At 47.6% G+C, this 21,163-nt stretch overlaps 4 protein-coding genes across 5 annotated transcripts; 1 reads left to right on the top strand and 3 right to left on the bottom strand.

Annotated features, from left to right (window-relative positions):
• Window positions 1-168: 168 nt before the first annotated feature.
• Window positions 169-1,633, bottom strand: LOC6501816 (zinc finger protein CKR1). Its single transcript, XM_001966831.4, has one exon. It carries the CDS (start codon window positions 1,507-1,509, stop codon window positions 445-447), a length of 1,065 nt encoding a protein of 354 aa, XP_001966867.1. The 5' UTR covers window positions 1,510-1,633; the 3' UTR covers window positions 169-444.
• A 487-nt stretch (window positions 1,634-2,120) lies between these two features.
• Window positions 2,121-5,596, top strand: LOC6502010 (ubiquitin carboxyl-terminal hydrolase MINDY-3 homolog). 2 transcript variants are annotated; one of them, XM_014904213.3, is made up of 7 exons: window positions 2,122-2,935; window positions 3,367-3,500; window positions 3,557-3,859; window positions 3,938-4,388; window positions 4,448-4,607; window positions 4,677-4,836; window positions 5,003-5,596. In XM_014904213.3, exons 1-7 carry the CDS (start codon window positions 2,539-2,541, stop codon window positions 5,147-5,149), a joined length of 1,752 nt encoding a protein of 583 aa, XP_014759699.1. In that variant the 5' UTR covers window positions 2,122-2,538; the 3' UTR covers window positions 5,150-5,596. The 2 variants fall into 2 exon arrangements, with proteins under 2 accessions (XP_044573503.1, XP_014759699.1); XM_044717568.1 differs by having other exon boundaries at window positions 2,121-2,935; window positions 3,557-4,388.
• Window positions 5,597-6,155: 559 nt separating this feature from the next.
• LOC6501815 (fl(2)d-associated complex component) lies at window positions 6,156-10,394 on the bottom strand. The gene is made up of 4 exons (XM_001966833.4): window positions 8,904-10,394; window positions 7,668-8,841; window positions 7,207-7,600; window positions 6,156-7,146 (listed from the first exon to the last, which is right to left on the bottom strand). The coding sequence occupies exons 1-4, from the start codon at window positions 10,217-10,219 to the stop codon at window positions 6,548-6,550; spliced, it is 3,483 nt and encodes a 1,160-aa protein (XP_001966869.2). The 5' UTR covers window positions 10,220-10,394; the 3' UTR covers window positions 6,156-6,547.
• A 1,296-nt stretch (window positions 10,395-11,690) lies between these two features.
• On the bottom strand, window positions 11,691-18,053 carry LOC6501814 (succinate dehydrogenase [ubiquinone] iron-sulfur subunit, mitochondrial). Its single transcript, XM_032452358.2, has 3 exons — window positions 17,574-18,053; window positions 16,691-17,519; window positions 11,691-12,570 (listed from the first exon to the last, which is right to left on the bottom strand). Exons 1-3 carry the CDS (start codon window positions 17,992-17,994, stop codon window positions 12,363-12,365), a joined length of 1,458 nt encoding a protein of 485 aa, XP_032308249.1. The 5' UTR covers window positions 17,995-18,053; the 3' UTR covers window positions 11,691-12,362.
• Between the last annotated feature and the right edge of the window lie 3,110 nt (window positions 18,054-21,163).

The raw sequence follows: 21,163 nt of genomic DNA, 5'->3' as shown, positions 1-21,163 counted from the left end.
TATTTAGTAATATTAAGTAATAGAAGGCGTTGGCCTTGATCTACAATAGATATAGTAGGACGATCCTTACGGCAGTTACTGAAACAATAAAAGTTCTTCAGAAGATAGCTATGGGATATACTTCGCCGATCCCAGATAGTTTTGGATCTTCGAAACTAGTTGGCATAGAATGGAGCAAAATAACTGGCTCATAAACCTATCTCTTCATTTATTAATTTAATTTTCTATTTAACTGAAATAGGAACTAAAACAAGCGATAGTTATTAGTTTTAAGGTTAGTGTAGTTTATAGTTATTAGTTATTAGTTTAAAAAATAATTAACATAGCCCTATAATTATTCATAAGCCCTGAACACACATTTCCTTAAGACTCTAAATATCTAATATACAAGGCCTCGAAGAATAATAAAGTTAATCTCTGGTCCGGAACACAGACTCTCACCTCCTAGGCATGCTTCTCGTTGACATGTCGCTCCAGGTCGGTGGCCCGGTAGAAGGGCCACTGGCACAGCTGGCAGACAAACTGGTTCCGGCCGTGGCCCCGGTCCGTCTTCAGGTGCTGGACGAGATGGCCGCGCTGGGCGAAGGTCTTGCCGCAGAGGAGGCACTGGTGCGGCCGGTGGTCCAGGTGCTGGCTGTTGACATGCTTGCGCAGGTGGTCGGCGGTGGCAAAGTCCGCCTGGCAGACGCCGCACACGTGCTGGCGCACCAGGATGTGGACGCGCTGCAGGTGAGATCGCACCGCCTCCCGGGTGTTGTGCGTCCGGCCGCAGAAGCAGCACTCCAGGGGGTTGCGCTGATGGGATCGCTCCATGTGCCTGATGAGACTCAGGCTGCCGGAGAAGCCGTTGGCGCAGACGGGGCACACAAATACGCTGGGCTTGGCATCCGAGATGCAGGCGTCCTTGTCCAGGTCCGTGGGCCAGTCGAAGGCGAGGTCGTCGCCCCAGTCTATGTTGGGCAGCATGTCCTCGATGTTCTCCTCCAGCATCTCCAGGTCCTCGGTATCGTCCAGCAGACTCTCCGCCTCGCTGCCGGCCTCGTCGAGGGCGGTACTGCCCAGTTGGTGGACCTCGGCGGCGTGCTCCTGGAGCTGCCGCATTCCGGCAAAGGTTTTGGCGTCGTTGCAGTTGTCGGCGCACAGGGAGCAGTAGAAGATGGCATGGTTGCCATGCCAGGAGACTACGTGCCGGTACAGGAACGTGGCCGAAGAGTATCGCTTACCGCACTGCAGGCAGAGGAACTGCCCGTCCTGATGCTTCCTCTCCCGGTGACGCTGCAGTCGGGCCTCGTCGCCATAGAGCGTCAGGCAGTGCCGGCAGACGTGCAGCTTCCTCAACTTGGCTTCGCATTGCTGTTCGTGACGCTTGGTGGCCAAATGGCGGGAAAATTCCGCCAAACAAACGCCGCACCTGTAAGTCCGTGGTGGCGCCTTCTTCTTCAGCGGCGCGGGCTTGGAGCGGTTGTTTTCGTGACCAGTAGGCTTCGGGAGGATGGCTCGGGGTAGCATCCTTCTCGTGTTATCTCAAATTTGGCCGGTCACCCATGGTATTGAAAGGATTTGGCCAATTGGTTTCCGTAGTTTCTGCAAAACGTTCTTCTATTCCGGCGGTGTGGTCACACTATTTTACTAGCAGTGCTGCCAAGCATTTCACTTTTTTGATTTTACGATATTTATAATTTAAAATCGTAACTAAAATTAAATATTTGTTTAATTATATTTTTAAATATTAAATATAATTAACCAGAAATGATTATTTTTTAAAAATAATTTTAGGGTTTTCATTTTGTATATTATTTTTGTGGGCAAGTAGGCTGTGTGTTTAGTTTTCTATATATATTCCGCATCGACTCGGAATATTTCATTCTTACGGCTGCTATCCAAGAAACAACAGCTCCAGAAAGTGAAAAATATTGTTCATTTTGATTTTTCTACTCCATCTACAATTTTTTAGATAGGAAAAGTAAATTAAAAAGTTGATCAAAAAATTTTGGTAGGAGAATAATAATCAAGAAAGGTAAGAAAACACAAAGTGATAAATAAAATATTTAAATTCAAACAGAACTGTGGTAAATAAATTTAAAAATATAAATATTTTTTTTAAGCTTTTAGCCTGGTTCGTGTGACCGTGCGTCTTTTGGTGACCCGCCCCTTTGCCAGTATTTGAGCTTGCGTCGGCACCTGGCCACACTGATCCTACACTGTTGCATTTGCATTCGCCCCACAAACTTGAAGGAAAAACGAAAATAAGCTGGGCAGAAATGCCAAGCAAATGGTAGGCCAGAGCAGTGCTTCTTTTCAAAAGTGAACGCGAATCGAGCCGAGCGACGCGAAAGACGGAGACGGAGAGTCAGGTAGGGAAAGTGCATCGAAGTGGCAGCGCGACGGTAGGCGGTGCAACCGGATCGGACAGGAACGAGCAGGCACAAGTGGCTGACGAGCGGAACTGCACTCGGGACGCAGGGCGCAGGAAGTAGCAGGGGAAGGAAGGTAGGGCAGCAGCAGCAGAAGAGTCTATCAGCAGTAGGGTCTGCCGACATGAACGAGCAGCGCAGCGGCGGAGCGGAGGAGCCCGCCTCGCCGAAAGGTGCATCCGCGTCGATGACGCTGGCCGCGGCAGCCTTGGAATCGCACAACACGCCAGAACGTGCATCCGATGCAGCTGCAGATGGCGCTGATGCGTTGGGTGCTGATGCGGTCAGTGGCGGTGGCGGTGGCGGTGGTGCATCGGCCAGTGCATCCCAGGCGAGCACCAGTGCCAGTGCCAGTGCAGTGGGACGCGGCGTTGGAGGCGGTGCATCTGGAGGTGGCAGCAAGATGCAGCAGCAGCAGCAACCGCAGCTGAATGCCACTGATGTGCGCGAACTGCGCGAGATAAAGCAACTCCTTTGGGGCGATAATGTGCGCGAAGATGTATTCAAGCGTTGGTCTCAAGGTAACACCCCACCCCCTTTTTTAGTATTTATTTTTGTTTTTTTTTTCCGAATCATTTACCCCCTCTCTACCTACCCCCCATCCCCCTCGCGCATCTATGCCCCAAAAGCGCGCCCTTTTTTCGACCGCATTCCAGTTCAAAACATTTTCGTTCATGTTTTTTCATGATTTTTCATGACAGAGCCACCAAGTAGTTCCCATTGGACTCTGGCGGAGATGCGGATAATGATTCTGCAACTTTCCGGACGTCATTTTGTTTTTTTTTTCAAGTTCTTGAATATTTTTGGCAATTGGCAGCCCGGCGTTGCCACTCTTTCCAATCTTTTCGGCCAAGCCGAAAATCACCATCCTAACCTCAAAAATTATACCGTTTTTTATTTTTTTTTTCTGGATTTCTTTTGCGTTTTCCATTCGTAATCGGAATCCTCGCAGGATTCGAGTTCAGCGAAGTCGAGCCAACTGCCTTGGTACAGAAACAGGGAGGTCCTTGTGCTGTGATAGCGCCCGTGCAGGCGTACTTGCTTAAGATAATTATCATGGACATGCCAGGCATCAAGCTAACGGAGGTGGGTATACTTCTATTCTAGTATTCTTGGCCATTCTCACCTATATCCTTCGACAGGTTTCCTACGACAAGTGCCAGAGCCTGTTGATCCAGGCGCTGTGCAACATCCTGAAGAACTGTCGGACGCCGCGCTATCGCATCGTGCACCTGATGCGCCGGCGTGGAGTCGCCTCTGCCGAGCCGGCAACCAAAGAGCGCTCGCCATCAGCAACGGCCGAGTCGGCGGCGGCAGCAGCAGCAGCAGCAGCAGCAGCAGCAGCTTTAGAGACTGGAGTGGCGTCTGGACAAGCTGAGGGCGGAGGAGGCCAGGACTTGACTGGCGCTGACATCGATCTGGCCACGGAGGCCACGCCCGCTTCGGTGAGGGAACTGCTGTCCCAGCAGCTAGACTCTGGCAACAGTCCAACACAAGTAGCTTCACTCGATCCCGATCCACAGCTATCGAGCGAGCTATCGCCCGAGGAGTTCCACAATCGCCTGCACACGCTGCACTTTGACGACTACGACTCCCTGGCCCGCTACTACATGGACAACTACGACCAGCTGGCCCACACCTACGGCGTCCTGCTCTTCATGTATTCGGTGTTCCTCACCAAGGGCTCGGAGCAGGTGGCCGCCGAGGTATCGGACACATCGGAGCCGCTAATACACAGCACCTACGGCTATGGCGCCCAATCGCTAATCAATCTGATGCTAACCGGACGGGCGGTGGCACATGTCTGGGACAACGAACAGGACGTCGGTGGCCTCAAGCTGCGCGGCATCTGTGAGCAGAGCGACATCGGCTTCATTACATTGATGGAGCAGATGCGCTACTGCACTGTGGGTTCCTTCTTCAAGAATCCCCGCTTCCCCGTCTGGGTTATGGGATCTGATACGCATTTAACTGGTGGGTAGCTGGTCCTCCTCTTGATTCTTCTTTTTTTAATTGTACTTTCCCGCCCTCAGTTCTATTTAGCAACGAAAAGAGGCTTGTCTCGCCGGAGACGCCCTCGGAGACGGGTCGCCGCATCTTCAAGTCGTACGACCCGGAGGGCAACAACTTCATATCGAGCACCATGCTCCGAGACGTGCTCGCCGCTCTCAACTTGGTCAGCGAGCCGGGCTAGTGAGTCATGATCGTCCTTTCTTTTGTGATTCTTCTCTTAAATGGCAATTTGTATCGTGTTTCTTTTAGTGTAAGTCTCATGCAGAAGCGTTTGGACCCGGAGAACCTGGGCATCATCTTGCTGAACGCCTTCATGGACGAGTTCTTCCCGCTGGAGCGCCGCTCCACGCCGGACACCTTCGAGTTGTTGCACTACAACGGTATTCCCGGATCCAATGAGAACAATAAGGTGGGGTTCAGTGGCCCTCTTTGTGAGTCAGTCGGGCAGTGTAATCAGTTGGCAATCAACGTTCCATTTTGTTATCATTCCGACTCCCGACTCCCCCCGATTTCCGATGAAACGACCGCCTATATATCGTCTTACCTGTTTACTAATCTGGCTTGTTCTCTTGCAGGTGCGCTACTACTGCGGCTCCGCCATACTGCTGGAGGGCGATCTGAAGTCGATCTGCACCTCCAACCCGATGGTCACTTGCCTGCAGACCAAGTGGCCCAACATCGAGATCAACTGGCACGACACCCACATGCCGTCGCTGAATTGACGCCGTCAACGGAGCAGGAGCAGCAGGTGGCAGGAGGAGAGAAGAGATCCACGGATGGAGCCACAACAGTAGGAGAGTAGAAGCGAGATGATGAGAAGGGGGTGGATCAGAGCGGAACGGAGAGGATGGCACGTTTTTATTTCAAACACCTTTCAATTGTTTTGCCCTTAATTTATTGACGAGAGCGTAGAAACGAGAGCAAGGAGGAGGAGGAACCCTACACACCATACACCACACACCACACACACTATACTCTACACACCACATCCCCCAACTACTAACCAAGCCGCTTGGGAGATGCAGCGGTCTGCCATGTTGAAGAATCGCTGGAGAAGATCGGACGGAAGAAGCCGGAAGAAATACGCCAAGCGTTGACACCCAAAAATCTGCATAATCGATATGCAAAAAAAAATTAAAAAAAAAAAAAAACAAAACTAATTTAAAAAATCTCAAAGAATCGGGGTTAAAAACAAGAAAGAAAAGAAAAAGAATTAATTTTTTAAATTTTACGTTTATAATTGCATTACAAGGAAACCAAGAGAAACTCGACCTTAGGATACAGGCGACACACCACAGAACACACACACACACACACTCACTCACACACACAAACATTATAATTAAAATATGAATAAATTAAACAACAAAAAATTAAAAAAAAAAAAAAGAAACTTAAACTAAAACTTATTTAAAAATTAGACGAAAGCAAGCAAGACACATTTGTTTTTGGCCTTTTAACAAATAACTTGTAGTGTTAAACGATTTAATAAAATTAAACAAAAAAGAGAAAGGATAAAATATAAAAAATGCGAAAGGCTAAAGAATTAACAGCAAGTAGAAAGAGACAGGGCGAGCAGGCCGAGAGGCGTGCGAAAGAGAGAGAGAGAGAGCAGAGCAAAGATTATTTCAGCGCGAAACAAAAACTAAAAACTAAATAGAAATTAACAATAATTCAATTTAAAAATAAACAAAAAATCTCATCAAAATTAAGGTCTTTTCTTTTCTATTTTCTTTTCCACAATTAAAGCGCATTTATTTCAAGTTTAATGTTACAATCTAGGGAATTTAAAATTAAAATTTAGCAAATTTCTACAATAATTGGATGTCTGCACATCCCACATGGGGGATCCATCCTCAAGGACTAAGGCTACACGTCCCACCAGCTGTAGAACCCGTCCAGAATCATTGGTCCTCCGGATCGCCCATGTAGAGCCGGATGTCCAGGCGGTAGGGAATGGGCTGGACCAGCTCCACTGCGCCCGCATGGTCCAAATGATCTGGCTCCTCCTCATCATCATCCTCATTGTCATCATCATCGTCGTCATCGTCATCGTCGTCGTCATCGTCGTCGTCGCCCTCGCCGGACTCCGGTGCTCTCTCCTCCGCCGCTTCACGATCTCATTTGACATCCAGGAGACTGCGCTGGAACATCTCCATGGCCAGGCTGCGCAGCCCGTCGCTCACCTCGGGAGCGCTGCGCGGGAATTCGCATTCGCGGGCGGGCAGGCCGCACAGTTGCCGCCGCAGCCGCAGATCCTGGCGGGCACACAACGCCCGGCTGCCGGGGCCGCACACATTCCCCACCAGACGCTGGCGTTCGGCGGCGGCCGCCCGGAGGCCCATTTGCACGCAGGCCAGCGGCTCCATTTGAGCCGGACTGGCCAGCAGCAGGTCCCGGTAGTCCAGCAGCGGAGTGGGCGTCGTGGACGTTGTCGACGGCACCGGCACTGGGAGCTTCACTTCCTGGCCCTCCTGCTCGCGCTCCTTCTCCAGTATCAGATGCTGGCGCGCCTCGTCCATCACGCGGCGGGCATATTCCTCGCCAGCCATGCCGAAGGAGATGCCCATGTCGAGGAGCACCCGGTGCGGCTGCCAGCGCTGCTTGGCGGAGGTGCCGCGCTGGTCCACGCCCTGCTGGGCGGCCTGGGCGTCGGAGGCCTGCTGCCGGGTCTCGGCGATCAGTCCCTGCCAGTCCACGCCCAAGGCGTCGCCAATGCCTGCCAAGGATTCACGGATTAAACGGGTTTCTTTCGGGCGGGCATCCACTCGCATCTTACCTTTGTGCCTGGCGTCCTCCTCCAGTTCGCCGTCGGATATCTCCTCAAAGTCCAGCACCTCGTCCACTTCCTCCACCTTGATGGCCGCTCCGCCCGACCCGTTGAGCGCCTCGTTCTTGATCTCCTCCGCATTGCTGTCCACGTCCTGGGACGCCTCCAGCGGCAGCTCGCTCTTCGGCCGCACCTTGTCCGTCTTGTTCAGGATGTCGTCGTCGCTGTCGCTGATCTCGCTCAGCTCCCCCTCGCCGGTGCTGGGCCGTGGCTCGAGCTTCACCGGATCGCCCCCGCAGCCCAGGATCTGGGCCGGTGAGTCCTGGGCGCCCAGTTCCGGTGTGCCGGCCGAGTCCTCCGAGGCTTCCTCTTGCTTGATATTCGACGTGTTCAGCTTGCTGACCTGGTGGGCGGAAGAGGGCGTTAATAGGACGTGGAATCCTTTAGAGGATTCCTCCTCCTCCACTTACCTGTGCCAGAATTCCCGGATTTGTGGTGGCATTCGCGGCACTTTGGGCAGCCGCTTTGGCGGCAGCCACTGCCGTGGTGGCGGCGGCCACAACACTGGCCTGGGCGGCGTTATTCGACTTCCCGCCGGGTCCCAGCGGATTCAGGAGCGGCGACTGGGTGGGCGAGGCCAGCGGCGGGTGGGGATGTTTCTTGAGGAAGCCCGAGGAGCCGGAGGCCCCACCTCCATCTCTTCCGGAGCCGCCATCGCGTCCTCCTCCACCGCCACCGCCACCGCCGTAGGGCAACCGCTTGTGGGGGAAGCCGCGGGAGTAGCCGCCGGGTGGCTGCACTGGCAACGTCATCAGAGGCGGAGGATGGGACCTGTAGCCGGGTCGATCGCCGTGATCGCCTCCATGGCCGCCGTGCCCGCCGCGTCGGAAGCCACGACTCGATCCCCGCTCGCCACGCGGATGGACGTGGTGGTGCGGCGAGGCGGGATGGGGATGGGTGGAGGGTCCGCCGCCGTCTTCGTTGTCGCGCCAATCTCCGCCGGAAGCGGCCGACGATGTCTGCTGCTGCTGCTGCCAGGAGCGGGGCTTGTCCCGCTGGTCGTGCTCCAGCCAGGCGGGTTCGTTCTTGATATTTATGGCGGACCTGTCGTTGCCACCCGCATCCGGTCGATCCTCCCGATCTCTGTCCCGCTCGCGGTCCCTCTCCCGCTCCCTCTCACGCTCTCGCTCCCGTTCGCGCTCCCTCTCCCTCTCGTCCGCATCCCAGTCCGGCTCCGAGGCCGAGTGGTGTTGCTGCTGCTGCGGTGGCGGTCCGCCTCCGGGCTTGCCGCGCTTGGGACCGCCCACAAAGCCGCTGGGCCGGCCGGGCGTGCCGCTAGCTCCTCCCGGACCACCGCCGGCGCCGCCGTCCTCGTCCCAGTCACGGTCCCAGTCCGGCCGATAGTCGCCTCGCGGTCTCAGGTTGCGCTCCCGCTCCCGGTCGCGCTCTCTCTCCCGTTCCCTCTCCCGCTCGCGCATCAGGCGCTCGCGTTCGTCCGGATAGAGGCCATCCTCCGGTTCCAGTTCGCGGTAGTCGCGCTCCTGCAACTCCTGCAGCTCCCGCTCTCTCAGTTCGCGCGCCTCCAGCCAGGCTTCCCGTTCCCGGGACGAGTACCTGGCATCCAGGAACGCTCGTTTGTAGGCCCTGAAAAAGGAGGATTAGGGATTGCTACGTCCACTTGGAATACTGGGACTTGTCCAACTCACCGCTCCCTTTCATCTTCGGTGTAGAGATCGCGTGGATCCCGCATCCGCGGCTCGTAGTGCTCGGCCAGTTCCCGCCTGCGATAGCGCCTCATTTCATCCATCAGGCCATGGCCATGTCGCTCCTCCAGATACTCCTGCTCCCGCTCGTAGGGGTCCAGCTCGCGCTTGTCTCGCCGGCCGCCCCGTTCCCGTTCGCGCTCCCGCTCCCTCTCCACGGCGTCCAGGGACCGTTCCCGGCTGCCGTACGGCGGCATATCCAAGTCGCGCCCGGGGGCGCCGCGTTTGCCGCCCTGCTCCTCCTCCTGCTCCTGGCGACGCAGCTTCTCGCGGGCCAGACGCTCGCGCTCCCGCTGCCGCTCCTGGCATCGCGCCAACGCCTCGGCCCTCTCCTTGTCCCGGGCCGCCTCCCGCTCGGCTCGCTCGCGCTCCCGATCCCGGCGATCCCGTTCGCGCAGGGACAGGTCGTGTCGCTCCCGCTCTCGTTCCCGCTCCCTCTCACGTTCTCGCTCCCGCTCCCTCTCGAGCGATGGCGTGCGTCCGCGTGCCCTGGTCTGGATGATGATCTTCTCGCGGGACATTAGTTGGTGGTGCATTCGCGACGAGGAGCTGCTGGCGCCGGGACTCTTCTGCCGCTTGCCCACGATGTCCTGGTGGATGCGTATCTTGGTGGTGGTGGTGGTGCTGCTACTGGGCGGACTCCGGCTGCTGCCCAGCCGATGGTGGTCGCGCTCTCTGTCCCGCTGGACGGCCCTGAGCTTCTCCCGCTCCCTCTGTTCCTTGCTGGCGGCCCGCAGGCGCTTCCGCTCCGCCAGTTTCTTCAGCTTGGCCCGCGTGGCTGGCGACAGGGAACGATGGACATGGCCGCTGAGGACGGCAGCGGCACGCTTCTTCAAACGGGCCTCCTTCAGTTTGCGTTTTATGTGATTCCTTTTCGCCACCAGCTTCTTCTGGACGTGGTCTCGCTTGTCCCGCTTCCGGCGGGAATGTTCGTCGCCGGAGGAACTACCGCCTCGCCGGGAGCTCTTCTTTTTCCGGTGGTGTCTCTCCGCGGACCTCGGATGATGCCCGTGACCGTGCGGTCCGTGGGGATGGACGCCGATGCCGGATCCACCGCCGCCGCCTCCGTTGCCGCCGCCGCCGCCAACACCTCCGCCACCGACTCCCACGCCCCCGCCTCCAACGCCTACGCCCTGCTCGCTGTCTGTGCTGCTGTACGAGCTGCTGCCGCTGTCCGAGTCCGAGGTAGAATCGGAGCTGCTTGAGTGGCGCGCCGACTTTTTGTAGCGTCGCAGCGTCTCCTTGGCCTTTTTATCCATCGCCAAGATGAGGATGGAGTAGTCACCTTATGTTTGGGCCAGTTTCTTGTATGTGCTTTATATTTATGTTAATTTGTTCAACTTTTTCTTCGTTTTCTGTTGCACTGCTTCTTCCCAGCCAGCTTGTAATTTTTGTTTCTAGTGTTGGAAAACGAGCGTGATAATTATCGATAGTACATCGATAATTAAAATACTAGATTAGGCCAAATGTTGTTAAATAAGTATTGAAAAGGTTTTAAATTTCATTTAAATATATTTATTCTTCCTCGGAGGTTCGTTAACCTCTTAATCCTCTTCTAGAGGTTCCATGAATTTCTAAACACTTTTTAAAGAGAAAACCTCCACACAGGAAAAAGGTTACACAATAAAATATTTAAAAAAAAAATATTCGAGTATTGAAAAAAAATGCTGTTTTTATTTTGAGTAATATATAAATATATTTAAATATATTTAAAACTGCATAAATCTCTTAAATTGTTACTTTCTTTTATTTACAGCTCCTTAGAATTCTTAATAATTTAATAGAGTTTGGATGGATAGAATTGGAGGACCAGCACCGTGCGTACAAAAACGAGGGTAATACAGAAAATGAGAATAAAAAAAAAAACAAAAATAAAGATAAATGAGAAGAAAAATCCACTCCTAATCGAAGGACCACAAATTAAATCACAGCAGATATCGACATGGATATGGCTCCGGTTCCCGCACTCGAAAACTAAATGTTTTCAATGAAGACAAAAATAATAATTAAAAAAAATTATAAAAATAAAAATAGACCAAGTTAAAATATAGAAGGTAAGAAGGAAGGAGGAATAGAAGAAGGAGACGATCACGCTCAAGATCCGGCTCTCGTTCAAAAACCCAGTCTTAATCGAAAGAACACATACTCAACTGATAAAATTAATATAATAAAATGAATGAGAAATCTGTTTTCTTAAATAAAAAAATTAAATTATAATAAGAACCCCAAGCACGCTCTAGATCCGGCTCTCGTTCAAAAAACCATTCCTAGCCGACATTCATATTTAAAAAGAAAAAAAAATGATATAGTACAGCAAAGTACTTCCCGTTTACCAATTTATTTCTTGGTAAGCAGATTATAAAAATAAAAGAAAAAATAAAAATAATTTGAAAATAAAAAAGATTTTAAATAAATTAAATAAACAAAAGATGTCTTGCTGCTACAAGCGGCGGTGAAGTAATGATTTCATTTTTGGGTTTAGAGACCACTTCGATGGGCTAGTGTTGAAAGGTCCTAAACAGTCCTAAACAGTGTTGAAAGGTGCTAAATTCTAATGATTTAAAAGCTAATAAGGGTTGCCATCTAATTTAAACAAATTTAAAGGGTCTGCCAGATATACTTTTTATAATTAAAAGCAATTTTTATTTTATTTTATTTGTTATTTTACTTTTAATGGGATATTCTACTCTGAATATCTTAATATGGAAGAAAGGTAATGAAAATAAACGATTTTACATTAGCATTATGCATTTTATTCGTTGCTCTCGATTCTTTCCGATATACAGCACATATTTTGATTAAGTACGTAAAATGCATCCATAGGCATCCATCCATATCGTAGCATCGGCCAAGTAATGTGGGCAAAATGTTGGGCTTCGTTTAAATCAGGATCATATCAGGATGCGTTAGTGTTGGGCGCGATTCCTCGTTTCCAATTACATAAGTATTATCGTATAGTGCTATCTAAATCTAGTCGATATTGATGAACTATGAAATAGCAATCCAAATTGCGAAAGGCGCAGTATGTTGTGCACATTTGTCAGTATAATTGTTCAGTGTTTGGGTATAGCGCTCTGTTTTGAGTTCGATAGGAAATTGTTTTGAATGTTGTCCCATTAACGTTATGTCGAATTCCCTACCTAAATATTCGTCTATGACGGGGTCACTGTGTAACTTCTCTATGCACTTAATGTTCTCAATGTTGTTAAAATTAATAATATACGTAATGTCCCTAAAGTCCCTTTTGTCCCTGATGTTAATAATTTTTCTGGTCTTCCAAATATTTCTAATATATACCTTATATACCTAATTGATGTTTTGTCAAACAGTGTCCCTTCTTGTGATTTGAGTGTTGTGATTTGGTGAGTGTCATTTGGGTGTTTAGGTTTTCTATTGATGTCCCTATTTCTTGCCCTGGAATAGGGCGTCTGTCTTCATCTGGGGCTTGTCCTTTTTCTTCATTCCGACGCAGAGCTGTTTCAGGGCGATGATCGCCCGGGCGGGGTTCAGGTGTTTCGGACAGGTGTTGGTGCAGTTCATGATGGTGTGGCACCTGTACAGCTTCCACGGATCCTTGAGAAAGCCTAAGCGCTGTTCCGTAGCCTCGTCCCTGTTTGAATAAAATTGAATAAGAAATATTATAAAGTATAAATTATGAAACAATGTAGTTAAAACATAAAACAAAAGCAATAAATAATGCAAGAAATAGTACGCATTCCTAACCGAATAGTAGCAATTTTTAATCCGAATTTAAAATAAAAATTTTTTCTTGAAAAAAAAATTTCGTCTCTGACGCGTCCCTTTATATAGGATCGGCCAGAACCGATTGCGAATTATAAAAAATGGGCCACTTGAAAAAATCCTTTTTCGGCTTAAAATAACGTTTATAATTAAGATTTTAATAGAGATTGATGGGAAACCCATATTAAAATCGATTAAGGCATTCCGCTCAAGAATCGGACACGAAAAAATCTAAAAAAAACTTGGCATTGAGATTTTGATGCAGAATGACTAAGAATAAGAATCGGATGCAAAATGGCAGAGATATAGCCATCCCAGTGGGCCATAGGGGGGATTCTAGGACTTCCGAGGGGATCCTATGAGAAAAGTTGAGAAAAAATGTGAAAAATATTTCGCATTGAGGTTTTGATGCAGAATGACGAGGAATCGATACAGAAATCGATTAAAACAGTCCGCAAGAGAATCGGATAGGAATTGGCTAAGATATAGCCATCCCAGTGGGCCATAGGGGGGTTTCTAGGACTTCCAAGGGGATCCCATGGGAAAAGTTGGGAAAAAATCTAAAAAATATTTTGCATTGAGGTTTTGATGCAGAATGACGAGGAATCGATACAGAAATCGATTAAAACAGTCCGCAAGAGAATCGGATAGGAATTGACAGAGATATAGACATCCCAGTGGGCCATAAGGGGGTTTCTAGGACTTCCAAGGGGATCCCATGGGAAAAGTTGGGAAAAAATCTAAAAAATATTTCGCATTGAGGTTTTGATGCAGAATGATGGGTAATCGATGTAGAAATCGATTAAAACCATCCGCTTGAGGATCGGATGAGAATTGGCAGAGATATAGCCATCCCAGTGGGCCATAGGGGGGTTTCTAGGACTTCCAAGGGGATCCCATGGGAAAAGTTGGGAAAAAATCTAAAAAATATTTTGCATTGAGGTTTTGATGCAGAATGATGGGTAATCGATGTAGAAATCGATTAAAACAGTCCGCATGAGAATCGGATGAGAATTGGCAGAGATATAGCTGTCCCAGTGGGCCATAAGGAGGTTTCTAGGACTTCCAAAGGGATCCCATGGGAAAAGTTGGGAAAAAATCTAAAAAATATTTCGCGTTGAGGTTTTGATGCAGAATGACGAGGAATCGATACAGAAATCGATTAAAACCATCCGCTTGAGGATCGGATGAGAATTGGCAGAGATATAGCTGTCCCAGTGGACCATATGGGGGTTTCTAGGACTTCCAAGGGGATCCCATGGGAAAAGTTGGGAAAAAATCTAAAAAATATTTCGCATTGAGGTTTTGATGCAGAATGGTGAAAAATCAATATAGAAATCGATTAAAACACTCCGCATGAGAATCGGATGAGAATTGGCAGAGATATAGACATCCCAGTGGCCCATAGGGGGGATTCGAGGACTTCCGAGGGGATCCTATGAGAAAAGTTGAGAAAAAATGTGAAAAATATTTCGCATTGAGATTTTGATGCAGAATGATGGCAAATCAATATAGAAATCGATTAAAACACTCCGCATGAGAATCGGATGAGAATTGGCAGAGATATAGACATCCCAGTGGCCCATAGGGGGGATTCGAGGACTTCCGAGGGGATCCTATGAGAAAAGTTGAGAAAAAATGTGAAAAATATTTCGCATTGAGATTTTGATGCAGATTGATGGCAAATCAATATAGAAATCGATTAAAACACTCCGCATGAGAATCGGATGAGAATTGGCAGAGATATAGACATCCCAGTGGCCCATAGGGGGGATTCTAGGACTTCCGAGGGGATCCTATGAGAAAAGTTGAGAAAAAATGTGAAAAATATTTCGCATTGAAATTTTGATGCAGAATGGTGGCAAATCAATATAGAAATCGATTAAAACACTCCGCATGAGAATCGGATGAGAATTGGCAGAGATATAGACATCCCAGTGGCCCATAGGGGGGATTCGAGGACTTCCGAGGGGATCCTATGAGAAAAGTTGAGAAAAAATGTGAAAAATATTTCGCATTGAGATTTTGATGCAGAATGGCGGGGAATCAATATAGAAATCGATTAAAACACTCCGCATGAGAATCGGATGAGAATTGGCAGAGATATAGACATCCCAGTGGCCCATAGGGGGGATTCGAGGACTTCCGAGGGGATCCTATGAGAAAAGTTGAGAAAAAATGTGAAAAATATTTCGCATTGAGATTTTGATGCAGAATGGCGGGGAATCAATATAGAAATCGATTAAAACACTCCGCATGAGAATCGGATGAGAATTGGCAGAGATATAGACATCCCAGTGGCCCATAGGGGGGATTCGAGGACTTCCGAGGGGATCCTATGAGAAAAGTTGAGAAAAAATGTGAAAAATATTTCGCATTGAGGTTTTGATGCAGAATGACGAGGAATCGATACAGAAATCGATTAAAACCATCCGCTTGAGGATCGGATGAGAATTGGCAGAGATATAGCTGTCCCAGTGGGCCATAAGGAGGTTTCTAGGACTTCCAAAGGGATCCCATGGGAAAAGTTGGGAAAAAATCTAAAAAATATTTCGCGTTGAGGTTTTGATGCAGAATGACGAGGAATCGATACAGAAATCGATTAAAACCATCCGCTTGAGGATCGGATGAGAATTGGCAGAGATATAGCTGTCCCAGTGGACCATATGGGGGTTTCTAGGACTTCCAAGGGGATCCCATGGGAAAAGTTGGGAAAAAATCTAAAAAATATTTCGCATTGAGGTTTTGATGCAGAATGACGAGGAATCGATACAGAAATCGATTAAAACCATCCGCTTGAGGATCGGATGAGAATTGGCAGAGATATAGCTGTCCCAGTGGACCATATGGGGGTTTCTAGGACTTCCAAGGGGATCCCATGGGAAAAGTTGGGAAAAAATCTAAAAAATATTTCGCATTGAGGTTTTGATGCAGAATGACGAGGAATCGATACAGAAATCGATTAAAACCATCCGCTTGAGGATCGGATGAGAATTGGCAGAGATATAGCTGTCCCAGTGGACCATATGGGGGTTTCTAGGACTTCCAAGGGGATCCCATGGGAAAAGTTGGGAAAAAATCTAAAAAATATTTCGCATTGAGGTTTTGATGCAGAATGACGAGGAATCGATACAGAAATCGATTAAAACCATCCGCTTGAGGATCGGATGAGAATTGGCAGAGATATAGCTGTCCCAGTGGACCATATGGGGGTTTCTAGGACTTCCAAGGGGATCCCATGGGAAAAGTTGGGAAAAAATCTAAAAAATATTTCGCATTGAGGTTTTGATGCAGAATGACGAGGAATCGATACAGAAATCGATTAAAACCATCCGCTTGAGGATCGGATGAGAATTGGCAGAGATATAGCTGTCCCAGTGGACCATATGGGGGTTTCTAGGACTTCCAAGGGGATCCCATGGGAAAAGTTGGGAAAAAATCTAAAAAATATTTCGCATTGAGGTTTTGATGCAGAATGACGAGGAATCGATACAGAAATCGATTAAAACCATCCGCTTGAGGATCGGATGAGAATTGGCAGAGATATAGCTGTCCCAGTGGACCATATGGGGGTTTCTAGGACTTCCAAGGGGATCCCATGGGAAAAGTTGGGAAAAAATCTAAAAAATATTTCGCATTGAGGTTTTGATGCAGAATGGTGAAAAATCGATAAAGAAATCGATTAAAACAGTCCGCATGAGAATCGGAGAGGAATTGACAGAGATATAGCTGTCCCAGTGGGCCATAAAGGGGTTTCTAGGACATCCAAGGGGATCCCATGGAGAAAAGTGAGAAAAAATCTAAAAAATATTTCGCATTGAGGTTTTGATGCAGAATGACGAGGAATCGATACAGAAATCGATTAAAACAACCCGCATGAGAATCGGATGAGAATTGGCTAAGATATAGCCATCCCAGTGGGCCATATGGGGGTTTCTAGGACTTCCAAGGGGGTCGGATAAAAAGGACAAGAAGTGGGAACATCCTACCTGGAATCTATGACCCATCGGTAGGCCTGCATGAGGACGGCGGGTCCCAGGTACTTGTCGCTGTTCCACCAATACGACGGACACGACGTCTGGCAGCAGGCGCACAGGATGCACTCGTACAGCCCATCCAGAACAGCCCGGTCCTCGACGGATTGCAGGTACTGGGCCGTGCCCGCCTCGTGCTTCATGTTCTTGCGCTGCAGCCAGGGCTGGATGGAGCGGTACTGGTCGTAGAACTGGGTGAGATCCGGGACGAGGTCCCTGATCACATAGAGATGTGGCAGCGGATAGATGCGGCAGCATCGGGACTCGTTCTGGTCGATGGGCGCCAGACACGCCAGGGTATTGGTGCCATTGATGTTCATGGCACAGGATCCGCAGATGCCTTCGCGGCAGGAGCGCCGGAATGTGAGGGTCGGGTCCAGGTCCGTCTTGATCTTGATGAGGGCGTCCAGGACCATGGCGCCGCACTTCTCCAGATCGAGCTCGTAGGTCTGGGTCTGGGGCTGATCGCCCGGCTTCCAGCGATAGATCTCGAAGGTCTTCATGCGCGGCGGCTTGGGGGCCGCTGGTGGGGGTGGTGGGGATGCTGGTTTTCCTCCGGCTGGGGGGGCGGGGGCGGCGGCGCCGGCGCCGGGTGGTTTTCCTTTATCCTTTCCACCACCGTCTCCTCCTCCTGACTTGGCGGCGGCGGGCGGGGCGTTTCCTCCTCCTGACTTGGCGGCGGGCGGGGGGCTGCTCTTTCCTCCATCCGATTTGGCGGAGGGTGGGGGGCTGCTGGTTCCTCCACCCTTTGCCGCTCCCTTGGATGGTGGTGCATTTCCTCCGGCTGAGTGATGGCTTCTTAGATTTTTTTATTTAAAATTAAAAAGCAAGTCCTTACCCTTTCCTGAGGTGGCGGCTCCTCTGGCGATGGTTCTTGCGGGGGCTGATCCGGCTGCTCTGGCTGTTCCGGCTGCTCCGGCTCCTTCGAATCCTCCTGCTCCTCCTTGTCCTCTTTCACCTCTTGATCCGGCTCCTGATCCTTTCTCTTGTCCGTGCGCCCCTCGGGATAGGGATAGTTGGGATGCGGATACCAGGGGTACGGCGGATACTGGGGATATGGCGGAGGCAGCGGCGGAGTTGGATAGCGCTGATGTGGTGGACATAAGCGCCGCAGCACCGGCAACGGGTTGGGGCACATCCTGGAGCTGGGGCCTCCTGGTCAGGACCGGTGTACCCAGCACCGATATGGCCAGCTGGCCCTGCTCCTTCCACGCCGTACGGAGCAACTGCAGCCTAGGCTGCCGGCGCATTAAGTTCATTGGCACTTTTAACTCGCGATTCCGATACCGATTCCGATTGCGATTGCGATTGCGTTTCAACTTTTATTTCCAGACCCGGAGAATAATTTACTTTTCTGTCTCACTTTTTTTATGTTTTTTTTGTGTATTTTTATTTATTGGTTTTTGGGGGGAAAACAATGTATATACTGGATATTTTTTGGTGAGTAATGTATATTTTAGTTTAGTTTGTGGGAGTGGAGGGAATGTGGTGTTGTTATGTCGAACGATGTATCAAAACTGAGGGTACTGGGGGCTACGAGATGTCAGGACAACTGGACCCTAAAGGCATGGACTGCTTGTTTTATGAATTTTTCTAAATTTTCAAAAAAGTAAAATCTAGTGTTGGAATATTGGGAAGCGAAATGCTACAAGAAGTACCAGACTTCCATCCTCAAAACCCCCAAGATGGCTATCTGGTGGCTGGAATCTTCAGTGAATCCCTGGAATTTGTGATAGACCTCCTCCCCATGGCCATGTCTGCTTAAGTGGGGGAAGTGCAGCAACTATGTGGATGTTAATGTGGATGTCTGCACCAGACCCATCCAAATTCAGAGGAACAAAGAGTCCAATCGCAACTTGCCACACTGCAAAAAAATATCATCCGATTGTTCACAGATTTCTAATAAAATAGTAATAAAAATTAAGATGTTTCTATGTCATTTAGGAAAAACAACAAGGAGCTCCCAACAAAATACATATTAAAATTAAATAAATATTCCAAGCAAAGTGCAGTAGTGGCTGTGAATGAAACCAACTGTGAAAACGGTCTTCGAAAGGGTGCTCTAAAAATAATTCCTGCCAACCGAAGAATGGATACGGATTTGGATTGAGGAATACTTGACTTGAATACTTGAATGGTGTTTTCTTTAAAAATAACACATGTCCCCAAAAGGCCCCCCCTCCCACCCCACTCCAAACTTGTCAGCAGTCTTGGCCAGAAAAGCCAGAAAAGTGGGAAATGTTGTCACGTTTTCCTTCCAACAACTTGCACTTTTCTTCAAGTTGTTTTTTAGACTTTTCGAAAACAAGAAATTGAATAGTTCTTCCATTACAGATAAATCAATAAGCCTCAATCTCTTCGATTTAATTTTAGCTCCAATAGCACTCCGATCGCCGTTGACAGATTTCGTCACGAAATTAGATGAAAAGCCATGGGATTGGAGGAGCTCCTGGCTTCCAAGATAAACTAAAGCCTGTTGATCCAGGGCTTTCCTACTCCAGCAGAGGAGTGTGTCGGTGAGGAGTGTGTCTCCTCCGGATAGGAGACAATTAAAAGGCAATTCCAGCAATGCGCCTGTTTGCACCTGCCGACCAGATATCAGCGACAAACGACATTGTCAACAATGAGCCGACGAACATGATGATTACACTGGTCAGCAAAACATGAGCCCCATATACCTTATACCCAATAACATATCTCATATATCTATACTAGCATCTATACAATGCTTATATATCTAATAAATAAAATTGTATCTAATAAATACACGAAGTTTTCTTCACTTCTTTGTCGAAGATCTTAAAATTTATTTTAAAAAAATATATATATAATATTAAAAGAAGTTTAAAGGAGTCAAAAATATTATAAATAACTCTAGTAAGCTTTATTTTTTTAGTACAAAATTTATAAAATAGATATAATTTTATTTTGAAGCCACTATTACTTTTTACAACTTTTCAAAAATATTATTTTTTAAGGCTTGTCTTTTTGGAGTTTACTGTCTTGAGTTTAAAATTTAAACATTAAATAACATTTAAACATTTAATAAACATTTAAACAAATAAATGTTTGAATTAGTAAGAAACCTTAACCCTGCAGCTTAGTGTTATTAAAAATAAATATATCACAAACACACTCTTGGAAATACTTGGGGCAAATTATGTGGGGCTGGGGAGTGGTTCTTGCCGCATTTCCAAGGCATTTCGGTTCTGGTGACAATGTGGAGCATCTGCCCCATCCCTCCCGGCGACGCCCCTCTTATTATTTAAGCTGTTAAGTCGCCGTTGACGGCTGACAGGTGGCAAGAAGTAACTAAAAAAAAAATACAAGAAAATATTCCGTCATAGACGCGTGCTGGAATTAGCCTGGATGATCGCCAGGTGTGACTTGAGGTAAAAAAAAAATAGTAGTAGTGATATATTATTTTCCATATAAATTACACAAAAAATAAATTTACAATTTAATTTTGACAGACTTTAAATGGCCTTTTTTTTTAATTTTTAATGGCACTTTTCAAGGCTAAAATGTGTCTAAAATTAAGCTCAAAAATAGCTAAAAAGACAGCACTATCAGAATAGCAATCATCAATGATTGCCACGCTGTTGCATGCCACAGATTTAGGGATCAGGATTTATGGGTTTTAAATTTTCATTCATGCCAGGATCTCATTGAGGTTTTCGCTTTTAAAGTCTCATAAAAAGCGAGAAAGAAGGCCATTAAAAACTAGTTAATCCATAAAAAATAAATAGATTTTAATTTAATTTTATTTATTTATTTAAATATGTTTGAAGGAGGATTTAATTAATTTATGTAAATATTATAATCTATGAGAAAAGTGTACTCTCAGAAAAGAAATTATTGTTTTAAATGAGATTCTTAAATTTTCAAAAATATTCTCAAATTTTCTTAAATTTTCTCATTATGACTGTGAGATGCAAAAATAGAATAGAAAATATATTTTCGAAAAAAGCGATTAGAGAGCTTATTGAACTTATTCTGTTCAATGGCAATAGTGACTCACTAAAAGAAATTCTAAAGGGGATTCTCGTTCAAAAATATAATTTTAAGAAAATATATAATTTGAAACAGAATTTTAGACTTTTTTTTCCAAATAAACTATTTAAAAAACAGTTTTTTGAAATTATCTCAGAACTAAGCTCCTTCTAAGGTGAATACCATTTTCTTTTGAACTTGGCCGATAACTTTGGGCCAAAAAGCTTTCTGTCTTAACCCACGCCAGGGCTACGCCTCTCTCACTCTATCCTGCTATTGCCCCCTTTCTCAGCAGACCGATATTTGGCTTTTCTCGCTCTCTCTCTCTCTCGCTCTCGGCCTGGCTAAAATATGTAAATGAATTACTCGTAAATAGCCAGTGTAACTACGAAAATATTTACATATGCGTAAGTGGGTGTCGGCAAGCCAGGCAAA

Source organism: Drosophila ananassae, chromosome XR (genome assembly GCF_017639315.1).
Source record: "Drosophila ananassae strain 14024-0371.13 chromosome XR, ASM1763931v2, whole genome shotgun sequence".
NCBI lineage: Eukaryota > Metazoa > Arthropoda > Insecta > Diptera > Drosophilidae > Drosophila > Drosophila ananassae.
Note: the sequence above shows the minus strand (reverse complement) of the source record. Positions and strands in the feature narration are given on the sequence as shown.

Coding starts and splice junctions, on each gene's coding strand:
- LOC6501816 (XM_001966831.4), bottom strand. CDS start 1,509: ATGCTACCCCGAGCCATCCTCCCGAAGCCTACTGGTCACGAAAACAAC.
- LOC6502010 (XM_044717568.1), top strand. CDS start 2,539: ATGAACGAGCAGCGCAGCGGCGGAGCGGAGGAGCCCGCCTCGCCGAAA. Junction 3,501..3,556: donor CAGGCATCAAGCTAACGGAG/GTGGGTATACTT, acceptor ATCCTTCGACAG/GTTTCCTACGACAAGTGCCA. Junction 4,389..4,447: donor ATCTGATACGCATTTAACTG/GTGGGTAGCTGG, acceptor TCCCGCCCTCAG/TTCTATTTAGCAACGAAAAG.
- LOC6501815 (XM_001966833.4), bottom strand. CDS start 10,219: ATGGATAAAAAGGCCAAGGAGACGCTGCGACGCTACAAAAAGTCGGCG. Junction 7,601..7,667: donor ATCCGGGAATTCTGGCACAG/GTAAGTGGAGGA, acceptor TCCGCCCACCAG/GTCAGCAAGCTGAACACGTC. Junction 7,147..7,206: donor GGAGGACGCCAGGCACAAAG/GTAAGATGCGAG, acceptor AATCCTTGGCAG/GCATTGGCGACGCCTTGGGC.
- LOC6501814 (XM_032452358.2), bottom strand. CDS start 17,994: ATGAACTTAATGCGCCGGCAGCCTAGGCTGCAGTTGCTCCGTACGGCG. Junction 17,520..17,573: donor AGCCGCCACCTCAGGAAAGG/GTAAGGACTTGC, acceptor GCCATCACTCAG/CCGGAGGAAATGCACCACCA. Junction 12,571..16,690: donor CGATGGGTCATAGATTCCAG/GTAGGATGTTCC, acceptor TTATTCAAACAG/GGACGAGGCTACGGAACAGC.